Here is a 14,141-nt window from a genome sequence, read left to right on the forward strand (position 1 = left end):
CAGTCACGTAGCAGGAGGGAGAGATGACTGGCTGGTGACATGTCTCCCAGGGGCAAGAACGAAGGACATCTCCGACAGAATCGAGAGGATCCTGGAAGGAGCTAAGGAAGAGACAGCAGTGATAATCCACGTTGGAACAAATGATGTCAATAGAAGGAATTACAGCAGTACTAAACTAACTGAGCAGCTCAAGATCCTGGGAAAGAAACTGAAGCTGAGGACACAGAAGATAGCATTCTCAGAGATCCTGCCAGTATCAGGGCAGATATGAAGAGGCAGACCGAGCTACAAGCAATAAACGCATGGCTGAGGAGATGGTGTGAAGAGGAAGGCTTCCACTTTGTGAAGAACTGGACAACTTTTTTGGGGAAGAACAAGCTCTACAGGAGGGATGGACTACACCTGAGCACGGCAGGAACGAGACTGCTGGCGAACAACGTCAATAGAGAAATAGAGAAGGCTTTAAACTGAGAGGAAGGGGAAAGCCGACAATCGACCAGACGTCGAAGTTTCGGACTATAGTATCCCATGAAGATACTGAGTGGGAAAAATGCCAGGAAGAAAAGAATGACAATCCACAGGGGTCCAAGGGTCAGATGGAACTAGGGAACAAAAAGAAGAGCAAATAGCAGGAGATAGAGGAACACGTGGAAATGAGGAAACAGGCTGAGGACGAAGAAGACGCACCACAGAGAGAGGAAGAACATAATGGAATTCAGGGGCTGGAAGCCCATAAAGGGGATGGTAAGAGGAAAACTTCTCAAGGAAGAACAGCAAGGCAGAGAAAAAATCTGGACTTAAACTGCTTATACACAACTGCAAGGAGCCTAAGGACCAAAATGGGAGAGCTGGAAGTCACAGCCAAAAAAGAGGACCTAGACATTATTGAAATTACAGACACATGGACTGAGGACAATAAATGGGACCTACCGGGGTACAAACTCTATAGGAGAGACAGGACCTACAAGAAGGGTGGAGGAATAGCAATATATATAAAGGACACCATTGACTCGACCAGAATGGATACGGTGGCAAGGGCGAAAGAACTGGAATCATTATGGGTTAAATTACCAGGAAGAAATGGAGCTGACATAAAATTGGGCTATTCTATCGCCCACCTTGACAAACGGAAGCAAACGACAAAGAACTGGAAGCAGAATTGAGGAAGGAATGCAAAAGCGGAAGTGTGATGGTAATGGGGGATTTTAACTACTCTGGGATAGACTGGAGCATTGGGAACTCAAGCTGTGCGAAGGAAACAAAATTTCTGGAGGCTGTGGGAGACTGCTTCATGGAACAGCTTGTCAAAGAATCAACGCGAGGGGATGCCACTCTCGACCTAATCCTCAACGGGCTAGGGGGACCTGCAAAGGAAGTGGCAATAGTAGACCCACTAGGAAACAGCGATCACAACATGATCCGGTTCAAATTAGAAGTTGGAACATCAAAAATGAAGAGAACCACAGCGACGACGCTCAACTTCAAGAAAGGGAACTACGACGCTATGAGAGCAACAGTGAGAAAGAAACTCAAAAACTGCTCAAAACGGATGGAGACCGTAGAGAAAGCCTGGTCCCTATTCAAGGACACGGTGCTAGAAGCACAAAACCTGTACATCCCCAGGTTTAAGAAAGGGTGTAAAAAAAATCAAACAAAAGACCCGGTATGGATAACAAATGAAGTAAAGAAGGCGATAAGTGACAAGAAAAATCGTTCCGAAAATGGAAAAAGAACCAAACCAAGGAAAACCGGAAGGAATACAAAAAACACCAGAAAGACTGTCACCGAGTGGTTAGGAAAGCAAAAATAGAATATGAGTAGAGGCTGGCAGGGGAAGCGAGAAACTTCAACGACCTTGAAGCGGGGACGAAGTGTGAAGTCATAAAATTTGCGGACGACACCAAACTCTGCAGCAGAGTTTGAAGACCTACAAAGGGACTTAAACAAACTGGAAGAGTGGGCAAATAAATGGCAAATGCTCTATAATAAAGAGAAATGCAAGGTCATGCATTTAGGGAAAAAGAACCCGATGTTCAGCTACAAAATGGGGGGATCAGTACTAGGGGATAGTAACCTTGAAAAAGACTTGGGTGTGCTGGTAGATACAACAATGAAATCAATGGCACAATGTGCCGCAGCCTCAAAGAAAGCAAATAGAATGTTGGGTATTATTAGGAAGGGCATTACAATCAGGACGAAGGAAGTCATCATACCGCTGTATCGTGCAATAGTGCGCCCGCATCTGGAGTACTGTGTCTAGTATTGGTCGCCGTACCTCAAGAAGGACATGGCGATACTTGAAAGGGTCCAGAGAAGAGCGACAAAATTGATAAAAGGTATGGAAAACCTTTCATACACAGACAGGTTAGAAAGTCTGGGGCTCTTCTCCCTGGAAAAGCGGAGACTCAGAGGAGACATGATAGAGACTTTCAAGATCATGAAAGGCATAGAGAAGGTAGAAAGGGCAGATTCTTCAGACTATTGGGTACCACAAGTACAAGGGGGCACTCGGAGAAACTGAAAGGGGACAATTTTAGAACCAATGCTAGGAAGTTCTTTTTCACCCAGAGGGTGGTGGACACCTGGAATGCGCTTCCGGAGGTTGTGTTAGGACAGAGTACACTACGGGGGTTCAAAGAAGGATTGGATAAATTCCTAAAGGATAGGGGGATTGAGGGATACAGATAGGGGTAGAGATATGTTATAGAAAGAGTATAGACAGAAGATAGGAGGGATTAAAGGGCTTAGGAAAGGATCACCGTACAGGTCATGGGCCTGATGGGCCGCCGCAAGTGCGGACTGCTGGGCGCGATGGACCTCTGGTCTGATCCAGCGGAGGCAATTTCTTATGTTCTTATAACTCCCCCTGAGGAAGAATAAACTATCATAGGACTTAGTTATCCGTCCTCTTGTCCGTTTTCTGAAACTTTTTCCCACTTTTCTCACTCTCCATCTCACTCTTTTTTAATCAAGTTTTCCAATGATATCAAACGTTATACAACATCCAGAATCAATGTTTGGTTTCACTTTGATCCTATATAGCCCGACATCTGACAGGGTCTCTCCTTGTTTCCCTTTTCATGGAAATGACACTTGTTAATGCCTTCCCTCTCTCACCATTGGCTGCCGGACTGTCTCTTCCTGTTTATTTGTTGTCAGTCCTTTCATTATATCCTTGTATCATATTAACCACCACGACGTCCCTACGAATGGAAGGATATCAAATTCCCCCAAACAATATCATAGATAAAGTTTCACTCCTTGCTGCAGCCGGTAACTTAACCTCCTATTGTTCCAGTTCGACTGTGAGCCCACTAGGGACAGAGAAAATATATACTCCACCTCTTACACGTTCCCTATCTCGCTAATCAACTCTAAACTAATATTGTAATCTCACTGTATTCCTCTGCCCCTATTATTGTACACCGTCTTGAATTGAAAAGGTATGACAGGATATAAATAAAGCTATTATTATTCTTCTAAACTGCTTTGGTTGTATCCAATCCCATTCCCCCTATTTCTCCTCATGTCATTTTAATTGCACCCTTCTCCTCCACTGCTAACTACAGCCCCCACTGTCAAAATACTGTAGCTGTCCTAAGGTATCTGGCCAATTTTGTCTGCATAACTTTAACCATGACTTACATGAATAAATCTTGAATGGCCAGTTTACGTTTATACAGATTATTTACCCCACAGTAATGACAGAGGCATTAAGCAACTAGAACTGTAGCAGAAAAACCTTCTGCCTCTCCCTAGACCAGCGAATGATTTTACCTGGGAAGCATCAGACTGTCTTGGAGAATTAGATTTTTTTTTAATGGTGAAACTGCAGAGAAGAAAGGCTGCCGACTCACCTGATAAAACCCTGAGCTATCTGTGAGTAGAGAAAGGGTCAAAAGAAAGAACAGAAGCTCAGGTCTCCTGCAAAATTCCTTCATCCAGATGGAGCTAAGTATAACAGGCAGAGAACTGGCTCCTGCTTGCTATGATAGGATGAAATGAAGCTGCTTTTCTGCCTCACTGAGTAGGATAGCCAAGTTGTGCTTTGCTCTTTAAGCTGCATAAATAAACATTTTTTAATTGAACTGGTCTACTCAAGTTGCCTTGTCTAGCCACACTATGGAGTGATATGATTGAATAGAGCAGATGCTTACCATGTCTCCATAAATCTCGTCAGCCAGGATGGGAACACACTGCCTCGAAGCCACTACAAAACCCAAAGCACATATGCTGAGTGAGAAATGTAGACCTTAAAGATCCTACATAAAGGTTGCTCTCCTGTGCATAACACACTTTCACACTGGTCTAAGTTACAATTCTTTGCCCAAGACATCAGACATGTGCCCTGATGTTTGGCCGGATGGCATAAGAGATAGAGAGTAGAGAATGACACGGGGAAAAAAATATGTCCCCATCTCCGCCCCGTCCCATCCCGTCCCCATGGGCTTGGTCCCCGTCACCATCTCATCCCTGCAAACTCAGTCACTGTTCCATCCCTGTGAGCTCAGTTCCCGTCACCACCCCCACAAACCTAGAGAGAAGAAGATTGTTCTTTAAGTAGAAGGATTTAACCAAAGTGGATGGGATTGGAGAAGGGAGCTGGGGAGGTGGGTGGGGAGGTAGGGAGAAAAGGCAGGGGAAATTAATAGGGAAGAGTCAAAAGGGGAGAATGATACCTAGTGATAGTGAGACAAATATTCTTAATCTATCCTCTTTCCCAGCATCTTCTCCCCACTCTCTCTTCCCCATTTCCAGCAGCCACATGCGACGCAACTTCAAGGCTCTGGCTGCAATAGAATGCATAGCCTTGTAGAAATCACCATGAAGGGAATGCAAAGGGAAGGGAGGGAGATGCCCAGATGGACGTCGGGAGAGAGAGGGCTGCCGGACCACGCGCTTGTTCACCACGCGTGCTCACTCCCTTAACTGCAGAGACAAGGCCATTCACCGCTCCACGGGGCAGTGAATGGCCTTGTCCCCGTAATCAGGGTGACCTTTTTTTTGGTCACCATTTTGGTGGGTTACCCGCAGCTATCCGCAGGTAACAGCCACCATGTCATTCTCTACTTGAGAGTGACTTGGTAGCCGTTACCGTGGTAACACTGCAGTAACAGGGAACCGGGCAGAAGTCTGAGAATACCACTGTAGCAGTGACCTACCTTGTGGTAGCACAGCGGGAATGGGGACCCATACCTTGGTATCTCTGCAGTGAGGGGAAATTGTGCCTTCTGCCCCCCAAGTCTCCATTGGCCCCCTGGAGACCTACCTTAAGGTTCTGGTGGTCTAGTGATCTATTCAGGGACAGGAAAGAACCTACTCTTTCCTGCTCCTTGCACCTGTAGCCACTGCTGTTTTATTCAAAATGGCTGCTGAGACTACATGGGGCAGCCTCACGAGATTCGTGGAAGTGTTGCGAGACAGCTGCATGAGTCTTGGCAGCTATTTTGAAAAAAAACTCTAGACCCCACTCGTGACCCTCCTCCAGTCCGAGTAGTGGCCCTTCACTCCTACCCTCTGTTTCCTACCCGCCAACCAGTTTCTGATCCATCCATGTACGTCTCCTTCCACACCATGGCTCTTCAGTTTCCGGAGTAGGCGCTCATGGGGCACCTTGTCAAAGGCTTTTTGGAAATCTAGATATATGATGTCTATGGGGTCTTCTTTGTCCATCCGTTTGTTAATTCCTTCGAAGAAGTGCAATAAGTTCATTAGGCACGATCTCCCCTTGCAGAAACCATGTTGGCTGGTTATCAGAAGTTCGTTTCTTTCAAAATGTTCATCGATGTTTTCTTTTATCAGTGCTTCTGCCATTTTCCACGGAACCAAGGTCAGACTCATCGGTTTGTAGTTTCCCGGGTCACCTCTTGATCCCTTTTTAAAGATGGGCGTAACGTTGGCTATCTTCCAGTCCTCCGGGATCATGCCTGTTTTCAGAGATAGATTGCAAATTTGCTGCAGTAGTTCCGCTATCTCCTCCTTTAATTCCTTCAGAACTCTTGGATGGATTCCGTCTGGACCCAGGGATTTGTCAGTTTTTAGTTTTTCTAACTGTCTGCTCACTTCCATGGATGTTAATTTTACTGCTTGATTTCCATTGAAGAATTGCTCAGGTTCCGGTATGTTGGATGTGTCTTCGTTTGTAAATACAGATGAAAAGAACATGTTAAGTCTTTCTGCCACTTCTTTCTCCTCCTTCACCACTCCCTTCCTGTCTCTGTCGTCCAGCGGTCCCACCTCCTGCCTAGCCGGTTGCTTCCCTTTAACATATCTAAAGAACGGTTTGAAATTTTGTGCTTCCCTGGCTAGCCTCTCTTCATGCTCTCTTTTGGCTTTTCGAACCACTCGGTGACATTCTTTTTGATACTTCCTGTGCTCTTTCCAGTGCCCCTCAGTTTTGTCCTTTTTCATTTCATGAATTAATTTTTCTTATTGCCTATCGCTTCCTTCACTATTTTAGTTATCCACGCCGGGTCTTTTGTTCGATTCTTTTTGCACCCCTTTCTGAATCTGGGGATATACAGATTTTGTGCCTCGCTCACCGTGTTCTTGAGAAAAGACCAGGCATGTTCTACCATTTGCCATTTTTTGGAAGTGTTCCTAAGATTCTTCTTTACCATTTCCCTCATTGCTTTGTAGTTTCCTTTCCTGAAGTTGCAAGTTGTCGCTATGGTTCTCTTTCCTTTCGGTATTCCTACCTCAACCTTGAACTTGATCATGTTATGATCGCTGTTTCCCAATGGTCCCACTACCTCTACTTCCTTTGCAGGTTCCCTTAACCCATTTAGAATTAGATCCAGAGTGGCATTTTCTCTCATTGGTTCTCTAACAAGCTGCTCCATGAAACAATCTTGTATAGCCTCCAGGAATTCTGTCTCCCTAGTGCATTTTGAGCTTCCAAGACTCCAGTCTATTCCGGTGTAGTTGAAATCTCCCATAATAACCGTGTTACCGCTTTTGCATGCTCGCTTCCATTTCTTCATTGATATCTCCGGTTTGTCCGGGTGGACGATAGTATAGGCCCATCTTTATTTCAAGCTCTTTCCTTCCCGGATTTTTAGCCCATAGCGATACCAGCTTGTTGGTCATCTCTGCTGTGTCTGTCCATTTTTGTTGATTGTATGCTTTCTTTTATGTATAGGGCTATTAAACCTTCTTTCTGTCCTGACCTGTCCTGGCGATAAAGCTTGTACCCCGGCAGTGCTGTATCCCATTTGTTTTCTTCATTCCACACGTTTCAGAGACTCCAATGATGTCTATGTCCTCTGCATTGGCCATGGCTTCTAATTCCCCCATTTTGTTTCTTAGGCTCCTTGCATTAGTATATATGCAATTTAGATCCTGGTATTTTCTTGTCTTCATTTCCTTTCCCTGTGCTTAGGTCTTTAGTTTCTTCTCTTTTCTTCTGGGTTAGTCAACTCCTTTAATTTGTCCATTGTTTCTTCCCAGCCTTTTTTCCCCTCAGTATCTTCATGGGATACCTTCTTCCAAATCGTCGACGCTTGGTCGACTGTCGGCTTTCCCCTTCTTCTTAGTTTAAAGCCTGTTCTATTTCTCTCCTGACATTGTGTGCTAGAAGTCTTGTTCCCGCCGCACTCAGATGCAGTCCATCTCTCCTGTAGAGCTTGCTCTTGCCCCAGAACGTTGTCCAGTTCCTCACGAAGTGGAACCCTTCTTCCTCATACCATCTCCTCATCCACACATTTATTGATTGTTGTTCCTCCTGCCTTTTCACATCTGCCCTCGGTACTGGTAGGATCTCTGAGAACACTATCTTCTGGGTCCTCATCTTCAGCTTCCTTCCCAGAATCTTGAACTGTTCTATCAGCGTGCTTCTTCTGTAGTCTCTTCTGCTGACATCGTTCATCCCGATGTGGATCATTACTGTGGTCTCTTCCGTCTCTGCTCCTTCCAGTATCTTTCCAATTTTGTCCACGATGTCCTTGGTTCTCGCTCCTGGGAGGCAGGTCACCAGTCGATCCTTTCTCCCTCCTGCTATGTAGCTGTCCACATGCCTCAGGATCAAGTCTCCCACTAGGATCGCTAACTTTTCCTTCTTTAGGTTTCGCTTCGGTCTCAGGTCAATGTCCTCAGTGTGCTTCACTGCTTCCTCTCCTGGGCATCGACTAGCCATTTTCTCCCCCTCGTGCGATGTTCCTCTGTGGGTGTCTTCTATGAGGTCATCTGCTTCTTGTTCTCCCTTCCATGTTGGTATTGGTGTAACTTCATCGTTCATCTGAAGTTCGTTTTCTTCCACTCTCCTCCTGTAGGCTTCCTCAATGAATTTCTTGAGTTCCCTGACCTCCTCCTCAATGTGTCTCTCATTCATGAAGTCTATAGCTGTCCCGATTGGGTCCTCTGTAGTGTGAAGTCCTTGTAGCTCCTGTATCTTGTCCTCTAGTCGCTTTACTTCCTTCTTCAAGCTTTCCAGCTCCTGGTACCGACCGCATACATATGACTGTCTCCCCGAGGGGAGGTAGTCATACATATGACAGTCTGTGCAGAACACTGGAAAGCTCATCTTCTGGTTTCCCTCTGCTTCCATTGTCGTCCTCTCTCTCTCTCTCTCTGCCTGCTGCTGGAGTCCTCTCTCTCTCTAGGCCTGCTGCTGGTGTCCTCTCTGCCTGCTGCTGGAGTCCTCTCTCTCTCTCTCTCTCTCTCTCTCTCTCTCTGCCTGATACTGGTGTCCTCTCTCTCTCGCTGCCTGCTGCTGGAGTCCTCTCTCTCTCTCTGCCTGCTGCTGGTGTCCTCTCTCTCTCCCTACCTGCTGCTGGTGTCCTCTCTCTCTCCCTCTCTCTCTCTGCCTGCTGCTGGTGTCCTCTCTCTGCCTGTTGCTGGTGTCCTCTCTCTCTCTCTCTCTGCCTGCTGCTGGTGTCCTCTCTCTCTCTCTCTCTCTCTCTCTGCCTGCTGCTAGTGTCCTTTCTCTCTCTCTGCCTGCTGCTGGTGTCCTCTCTCTCTCTCTCTTTCTCTCTCTCTCTCTCTGCCTGCTGCTGTTGTCCTCTCCCTCTTTCTCTGCCTGCTGCTAGTGTCCTCTCTCTCTCTCTCTCTCTCTCTCTCTCTCTGCCTGCTGCTGGTGTCCTCTCTTTCTCTCTGCTTGCTGCTGGTGTCCTCTCTCTCTCTCTGCCTGCTGCTAGTGTCCTCTCTCTTTCTCTCTCTCTCTCTCTCTGCCTGCTGCTGGTGTCCTCTCTCTCTCTCCCTCTCTCTCTGTCTGCTGCCGGTGTCCTCTCTCTCTCTCTGCCTGCTGCCTGGTGTCCCCTCTCTCTCGCTGACTGCTGCTGGTGTCCTCTCTCTCTCTCTGCCTGCTGCTGGTGTCCTCTCTCTCTCTGCCTGCTGCTAGCGTCCTCTCTCTCTGACTGCTGCTGATGTCCTCTCTCTCTCTCTCTCTGCCTGCTGCAGTTGTCCTCTCTCTCTCTCTGCCTGCTGCTGATGTCTTCTCTCTCTCTCTTCTCTCTTTCTCTCTGCCTGCTTTTGATATCCTCCCTCTCTCTCTCTCTGCCTGCTGCTCATGTCCTCTCTTTCTCTCTCTCTGCCTGCTGCTGGTGTCCTCTCTCTGTCTCTCTGCCTGCTGCTAGTGTCCTCTCTCTCTCTCTGCCTGCTGCTGGTGTCCTCTCTCTCTCTCTCGCTCTCTGCCTGTTGCTGGCATCCTCTCTCTCTCTCTCTGCCTGCTGCTGGCGTCCTCTCTCTCTCCCTCTCTCTCTTCCTGCTGCTGGTGTCCACTCACTCTCTCTCTGCCTGCTTCTGGTGTCCTCTCTCTCTCTCTCTGCCTGCTGCTGGTGTCCTCTCTTTCTCTCTGCTTGCTGCTGGTGTCCTCTCTCTCTCTCTGCCTGCTGCTAGTGTCCTCTCTCTTTCTCTCTCTCTCTCTCTGCCTGCTGCTGGTGTCCTCTCTCTCTCTCTCTCTCCCTCTCTCTCTGTCTGCTGCCGGTGTCCTCTCTCTCTCTCTGCCTGCTGCCTGGTGTCCTCTCTCTCTCTCTCTCTCTGACTGCTGCTGGTGTCCTCTCTCTCTCTCTCTCTCTCTGCCTACTGCTGGTGTCCTCTCTCTCTCTGCCTGCTGCTAGTGTCCTCTCTCTCTGACTGCTGCTGATGTCCTCTCTCTCTCTCTCTCTCTCTGCCTGCTGCAGTTGTCCTCTCTCTCTCTCTCTGCCTGCTGCTGATGTCCTCTCTCTCTCTTCTCTCTTTCTCTCTGCCTGCTTTTGATATCCTCTCTCTCTCTCTCTCTGCCTGCTGCTCATGTCCTCTCTTTCTCTCTCTCTGCCTGCTGCTGGTGTCCTCTCTCTGTCTCTCTGCCTGCTGCTAGTGTCCTCTCTCTCTCTCTCTCTCTCTGCCTGCTGCTGGTGTCCTCTCTCTCTCTCGCTCTCTGCCTGTTGCTGGCATCCTCTCTCTCTCTCTGCCTGCTGCTGGCGTCCTCTCTCTCTCTCTCTCTCTCTTCCTGCTGCTGGTGTCCACTCACTCTCTCTCTGCCTGCTTCTGGTGTCCTCTCTCTCTCTCTCTGCCTGCTACTAGTGTCGGCTCTCTCTCTCTCTCTGCCTGCCTCTGGTGTCTCTCTCTCTCTGCCAGCTGCTGGTATCCTCTCTCTCTCTTTCTGCCTGCTGCTGGTGTCCTCTCTCTCTGCCTGCTGCTGGTGTCCTCTCTCTCTCTCTCTCTGCCTGCTGCTGGTGTCCTCTCTCTCTGCCTGCTTGCTGTCCTTCCCTGGTGTCGTTGGGTGTAGTGACTTGGCCCTTCTTGAGGCCCTTTGCAAAGGTGCTCTCGCTAAGGCGAGTGCCTTTGCTGCTCGCCTTCGCCGCGTGCCGAACGGCCGCGCACCATTGGCTCCTCCCTTTTTAAGGGGGAGCTTCGAGTCTGCTTCGGGTGATGTCAGGGAGTGGGCAGAGCTACCTCTCACCTCAGTACCTCAGCCTTCTCTCTGCTCCCTCGTGCCTTCTTCGGTGGATTTTCTCCTCTCTCCCTCCTCTGCCCGACTTCATCTGCCTGCCCCGAACTCAGGCAATCTGGCAAGGAGAAGAGATGCCAGAGCATTGAGAGGGAGGTAAAGATGGAAGGGAAAGAAAGGTGAAGATGCCAGAGCATCGAGGGAGGGAAGGAAAGGACACAAATGCCAGACAATGGGGTGGGCTTTCAGTGGGAAGAAAGGAAGAAAAGGAGAAGAGAGAGATGTCAGAGCATGGGGAGGAGTGGACACATAGAAAAATGGAGAGAAGGTGCAGCTGAAATGAATCATGTACTGTATAAAGGAGAGAATGGGCACAGGATAGTTTATGGCAGGGTCATAGATAGAGGGAAGATGCCATATGGAAGGGGGAGAGGACAGAGAGAGCAGGCAGATGCTGCATGGAAGAGAGAGATAGGACACACACTGGATGGTAAGAAGAGAAGATTAGGAAAGTAGAAAACACAGATGACAAAAGCTAGATTTTTTTTGTTGTTGCTTTAGAATAAAGTAGTATTGTAGCTGTATTTTTAAATGTTTATAAATAAAAAATGGAAATAAGGTAATCTTTTTATTGCATACTTTCAATACATTTTTTACTAACTTTTGGAGATCAAAAGCCCTTTCCTCAGGTTAGGACAGGTTACCATAACAACAGTATACTGTACTGACCCGAAGAAGGAGGTTTTGGCCTCTGAAAAATGTGTTAGTCCAATAAAATGGTATTTTCTTATTTTCCATTTTTTGTTGCTTGGAAATAGACATTGTCTTTTTATACTGTTTGGTTTGGCTTCACATTTCACACTGAGAAAAGCACTAAGACACTGGGGAAAAAGCAGTAAGTTATTTGTGTGTAATATTCTGAGGGCTGCTCTCGTTATGTTTTTGCACACTGAGTAATTAGGACTACAATATCACTGGTATTGAGTTGATGTTTGGGTTTCTGTGTGCAATGCAGAACCCAGCATGTTGCACTTTTATTGATGTTCTTTCAATCAAAAAAAAAGTTAGAAAAGGACCTACTATAGGTTTAAAGGGTCTGATTTTCGAAAATGCGTGTCTCGATGGCAAGCAGCAATAGGCGTCCTACCGCCATCTGGCAGCCGATCAGGATGCATGTTGGGTTTTTTTTAAACTCTCCAAGACTGGATGCGCACATTGTAGGCCTCTGGATAGTGTCTACATAGATGCATAGTGATGTTTAACGCACCCAAAGCAGGGCATGATCATAGCTTCACCCAGATGTGGCCTTGGGCAGGCTTAAATGTCACTACACGTCTATGCAGACGCGACGCGATTAATATGTGATTGGTGGCCGCTTCCTAGGCCACCACCGATGTCAGTGTCAGTGTCCAAAAGAGAATCAGACCCAAAATGTTTATTTATAATGCCTTAGACTCATAAAATTGCATAAAATCATCTTTGAGCGGAGAGATGCGTTGAAGACAATTTAGACTGTGGTGATGGCAGGGATGAATCTTTGTCCCCATATTGCTCTCAAAGCATGCCAATCTATACACACCAAGGCATGCCTAATCTATACACACATATTCAAAGCAATGTAAATAGCTCAGAGCAGATCCTGGTGTCTATTGCTCACCTATCATGAATGGGGTTCAGCGGGTTACATGCATCTGTCGGCAAAGGGTAGATACACACGGATCCGTTCAGTGTAGCACGCATACTGCCCCAGACATCTAAGGGCATCACAGACCTGTTATTGCTTAATCTCATGTCATTTAACGCCAACTGCTGAGGGTTGCATAACCAGTTAGCATGGAGGAGTCTCATCTGTTATCTTAACCAGACAACTAAGAACTGGTTAGTTCTGCTGAAGACTTGCAGTTAGCCTAAGCTAAAACTAGCTAACTTGTGAGTGTTTCAAAGGCAACGTTGGCATTTATGCAGTTAAGTGCTTAACCAGATAAGAAGAGCACTTAAATTAGGCCACATCAATACCAGCCCTAACTTTAAGTGGTTAAGGGCTGAATGTTGCGCTTAACTGCATACATTTTAGCAGCCAACATACAACCAGATATTTCATCAGAGGCAGGCTTCCCACACCTTTCTAAGGGACCCTACAGTCAGTTGGATTGTCAGGATTTCCAGAAGAACATCCATGAGATCAATTTGCATCCATCAGAGACTCAGGCATATTCCTTCTAGATAGGAATAAAAACCAGGTCATCACTACGCAATTTCCTTTCATATTGCTCTTGTCTTGGAACTCACCTGCTAAAATCTTTTGTAAATGATTTTTGCTGAAGACAGATCCACAAGGATTGGATGGGTTATTTACAATGATGCATGCAGTCTTGTCATCTATCAAAGATTCCAGGTGCTTCAGGTCAATCTCCCAGGATTTCTCTGGCTATTAACAAGAAGATACAAAGAGCTCAGAGGCAAATTAAGAATGCTGGAGTCCTTTTATTAAGGTGCACTAACCAATTGAGTGCATGCTAAACAATAAGGCATCCATTATATCCTATGGGCATCTTAGCATTTAGGGCCAAATTCTATAAACGATGTCCCAATTGTAGGCGGCCAACTGCTGCTTAACCAGCCAATCAGAACACACATTTTAAAAAAAAACCTGAGGTAGGCCACCTATATTGTAGGTGCCTCCGGGAACCTAGGGAGGCGCGTAGGCCCACCTAAGCTCACCTAAGGCTAAGTGTGGGCAAACCTTGTCCCAGAAGTAGCCTTAGGTGGGCCTAGGTGACCCTACATGCCTTCTAGGTCCGCAGTAGATGCAAGGGATCTCCCTGCTATGATAAGTTTAGCGGCTGCAGTCACGGCCATCCATCCCCACTGAAAATCGCCGGCAGGAGGGATGCCTAATCCCTCCTTCCAGAACCCCTCCACCCCCCGAACATCACCAGCAACTGCCGGAATCCCCCTCCCCAAAGATTGCCGGCAGGTAGGATGCCTAGTCCTTCCTGCTGGAACACCCCCCCACCGCCACCTCTCAAATATTGCCGGCAGGAGGGATGCCCAGTCCTTCCTGCCAGAACCCCCCAAACATCACAGGCACCCCAGACCCCCATCAGCCCCCCAGCCTCCTCCTGAATCCCCCTACCTTAAAATGTTGGTCAGCCGGAGGAATCATTCATGCCTCCAGCTGGCTGGCCCACTTTCTCACGAATGGTGGGCCTGCCCCTTCCTAAGGGAGTGACCTAAAGGATCTGGCCAATCAGAATCTTAGGCCATTTCCAGT

General features: G+C 47.3%; 1 protein-coding gene across 2 annotated transcripts in view; it reads right to left on the reverse strand.

Moving 5' to 3' along the window:
- Positions 1 to 14,141, reverse strand: part of TAT (tyrosine aminotransferase) — a 253,009-nt gene that overhangs the window by 43,080 nt on the left and 195,788 nt on the right. For both annotated transcript variants that reach the window (XM_033941777.1, XM_033941778.1), the window contains exons 7-8: positions 13,157 to 13,295; positions 4,158 to 4,210 (exon numbers count right to left, since the gene is read on the reverse strand). In XM_033941777.1, coding sequence (XP_033797668.1) covers positions 4,158 to 4,210; positions 13,157 to 13,295 — 192 coding nt within the window. The remainder of the gene's footprint in view (positions 1 to 4,157; positions 4,211 to 13,156; positions 13,296 to 14,141) is intronic.

Source organism: Geotrypetes seraphini, chromosome 4, assembly GCF_902459505.1.
Source record: "Geotrypetes seraphini chromosome 4, aGeoSer1.1, whole genome shotgun sequence".
Classification (NCBI taxonomy): Eukaryota; Metazoa; Chordata; class Amphibia; order Gymnophiona; family Dermophiidae; genus Geotrypetes; species Geotrypetes seraphini.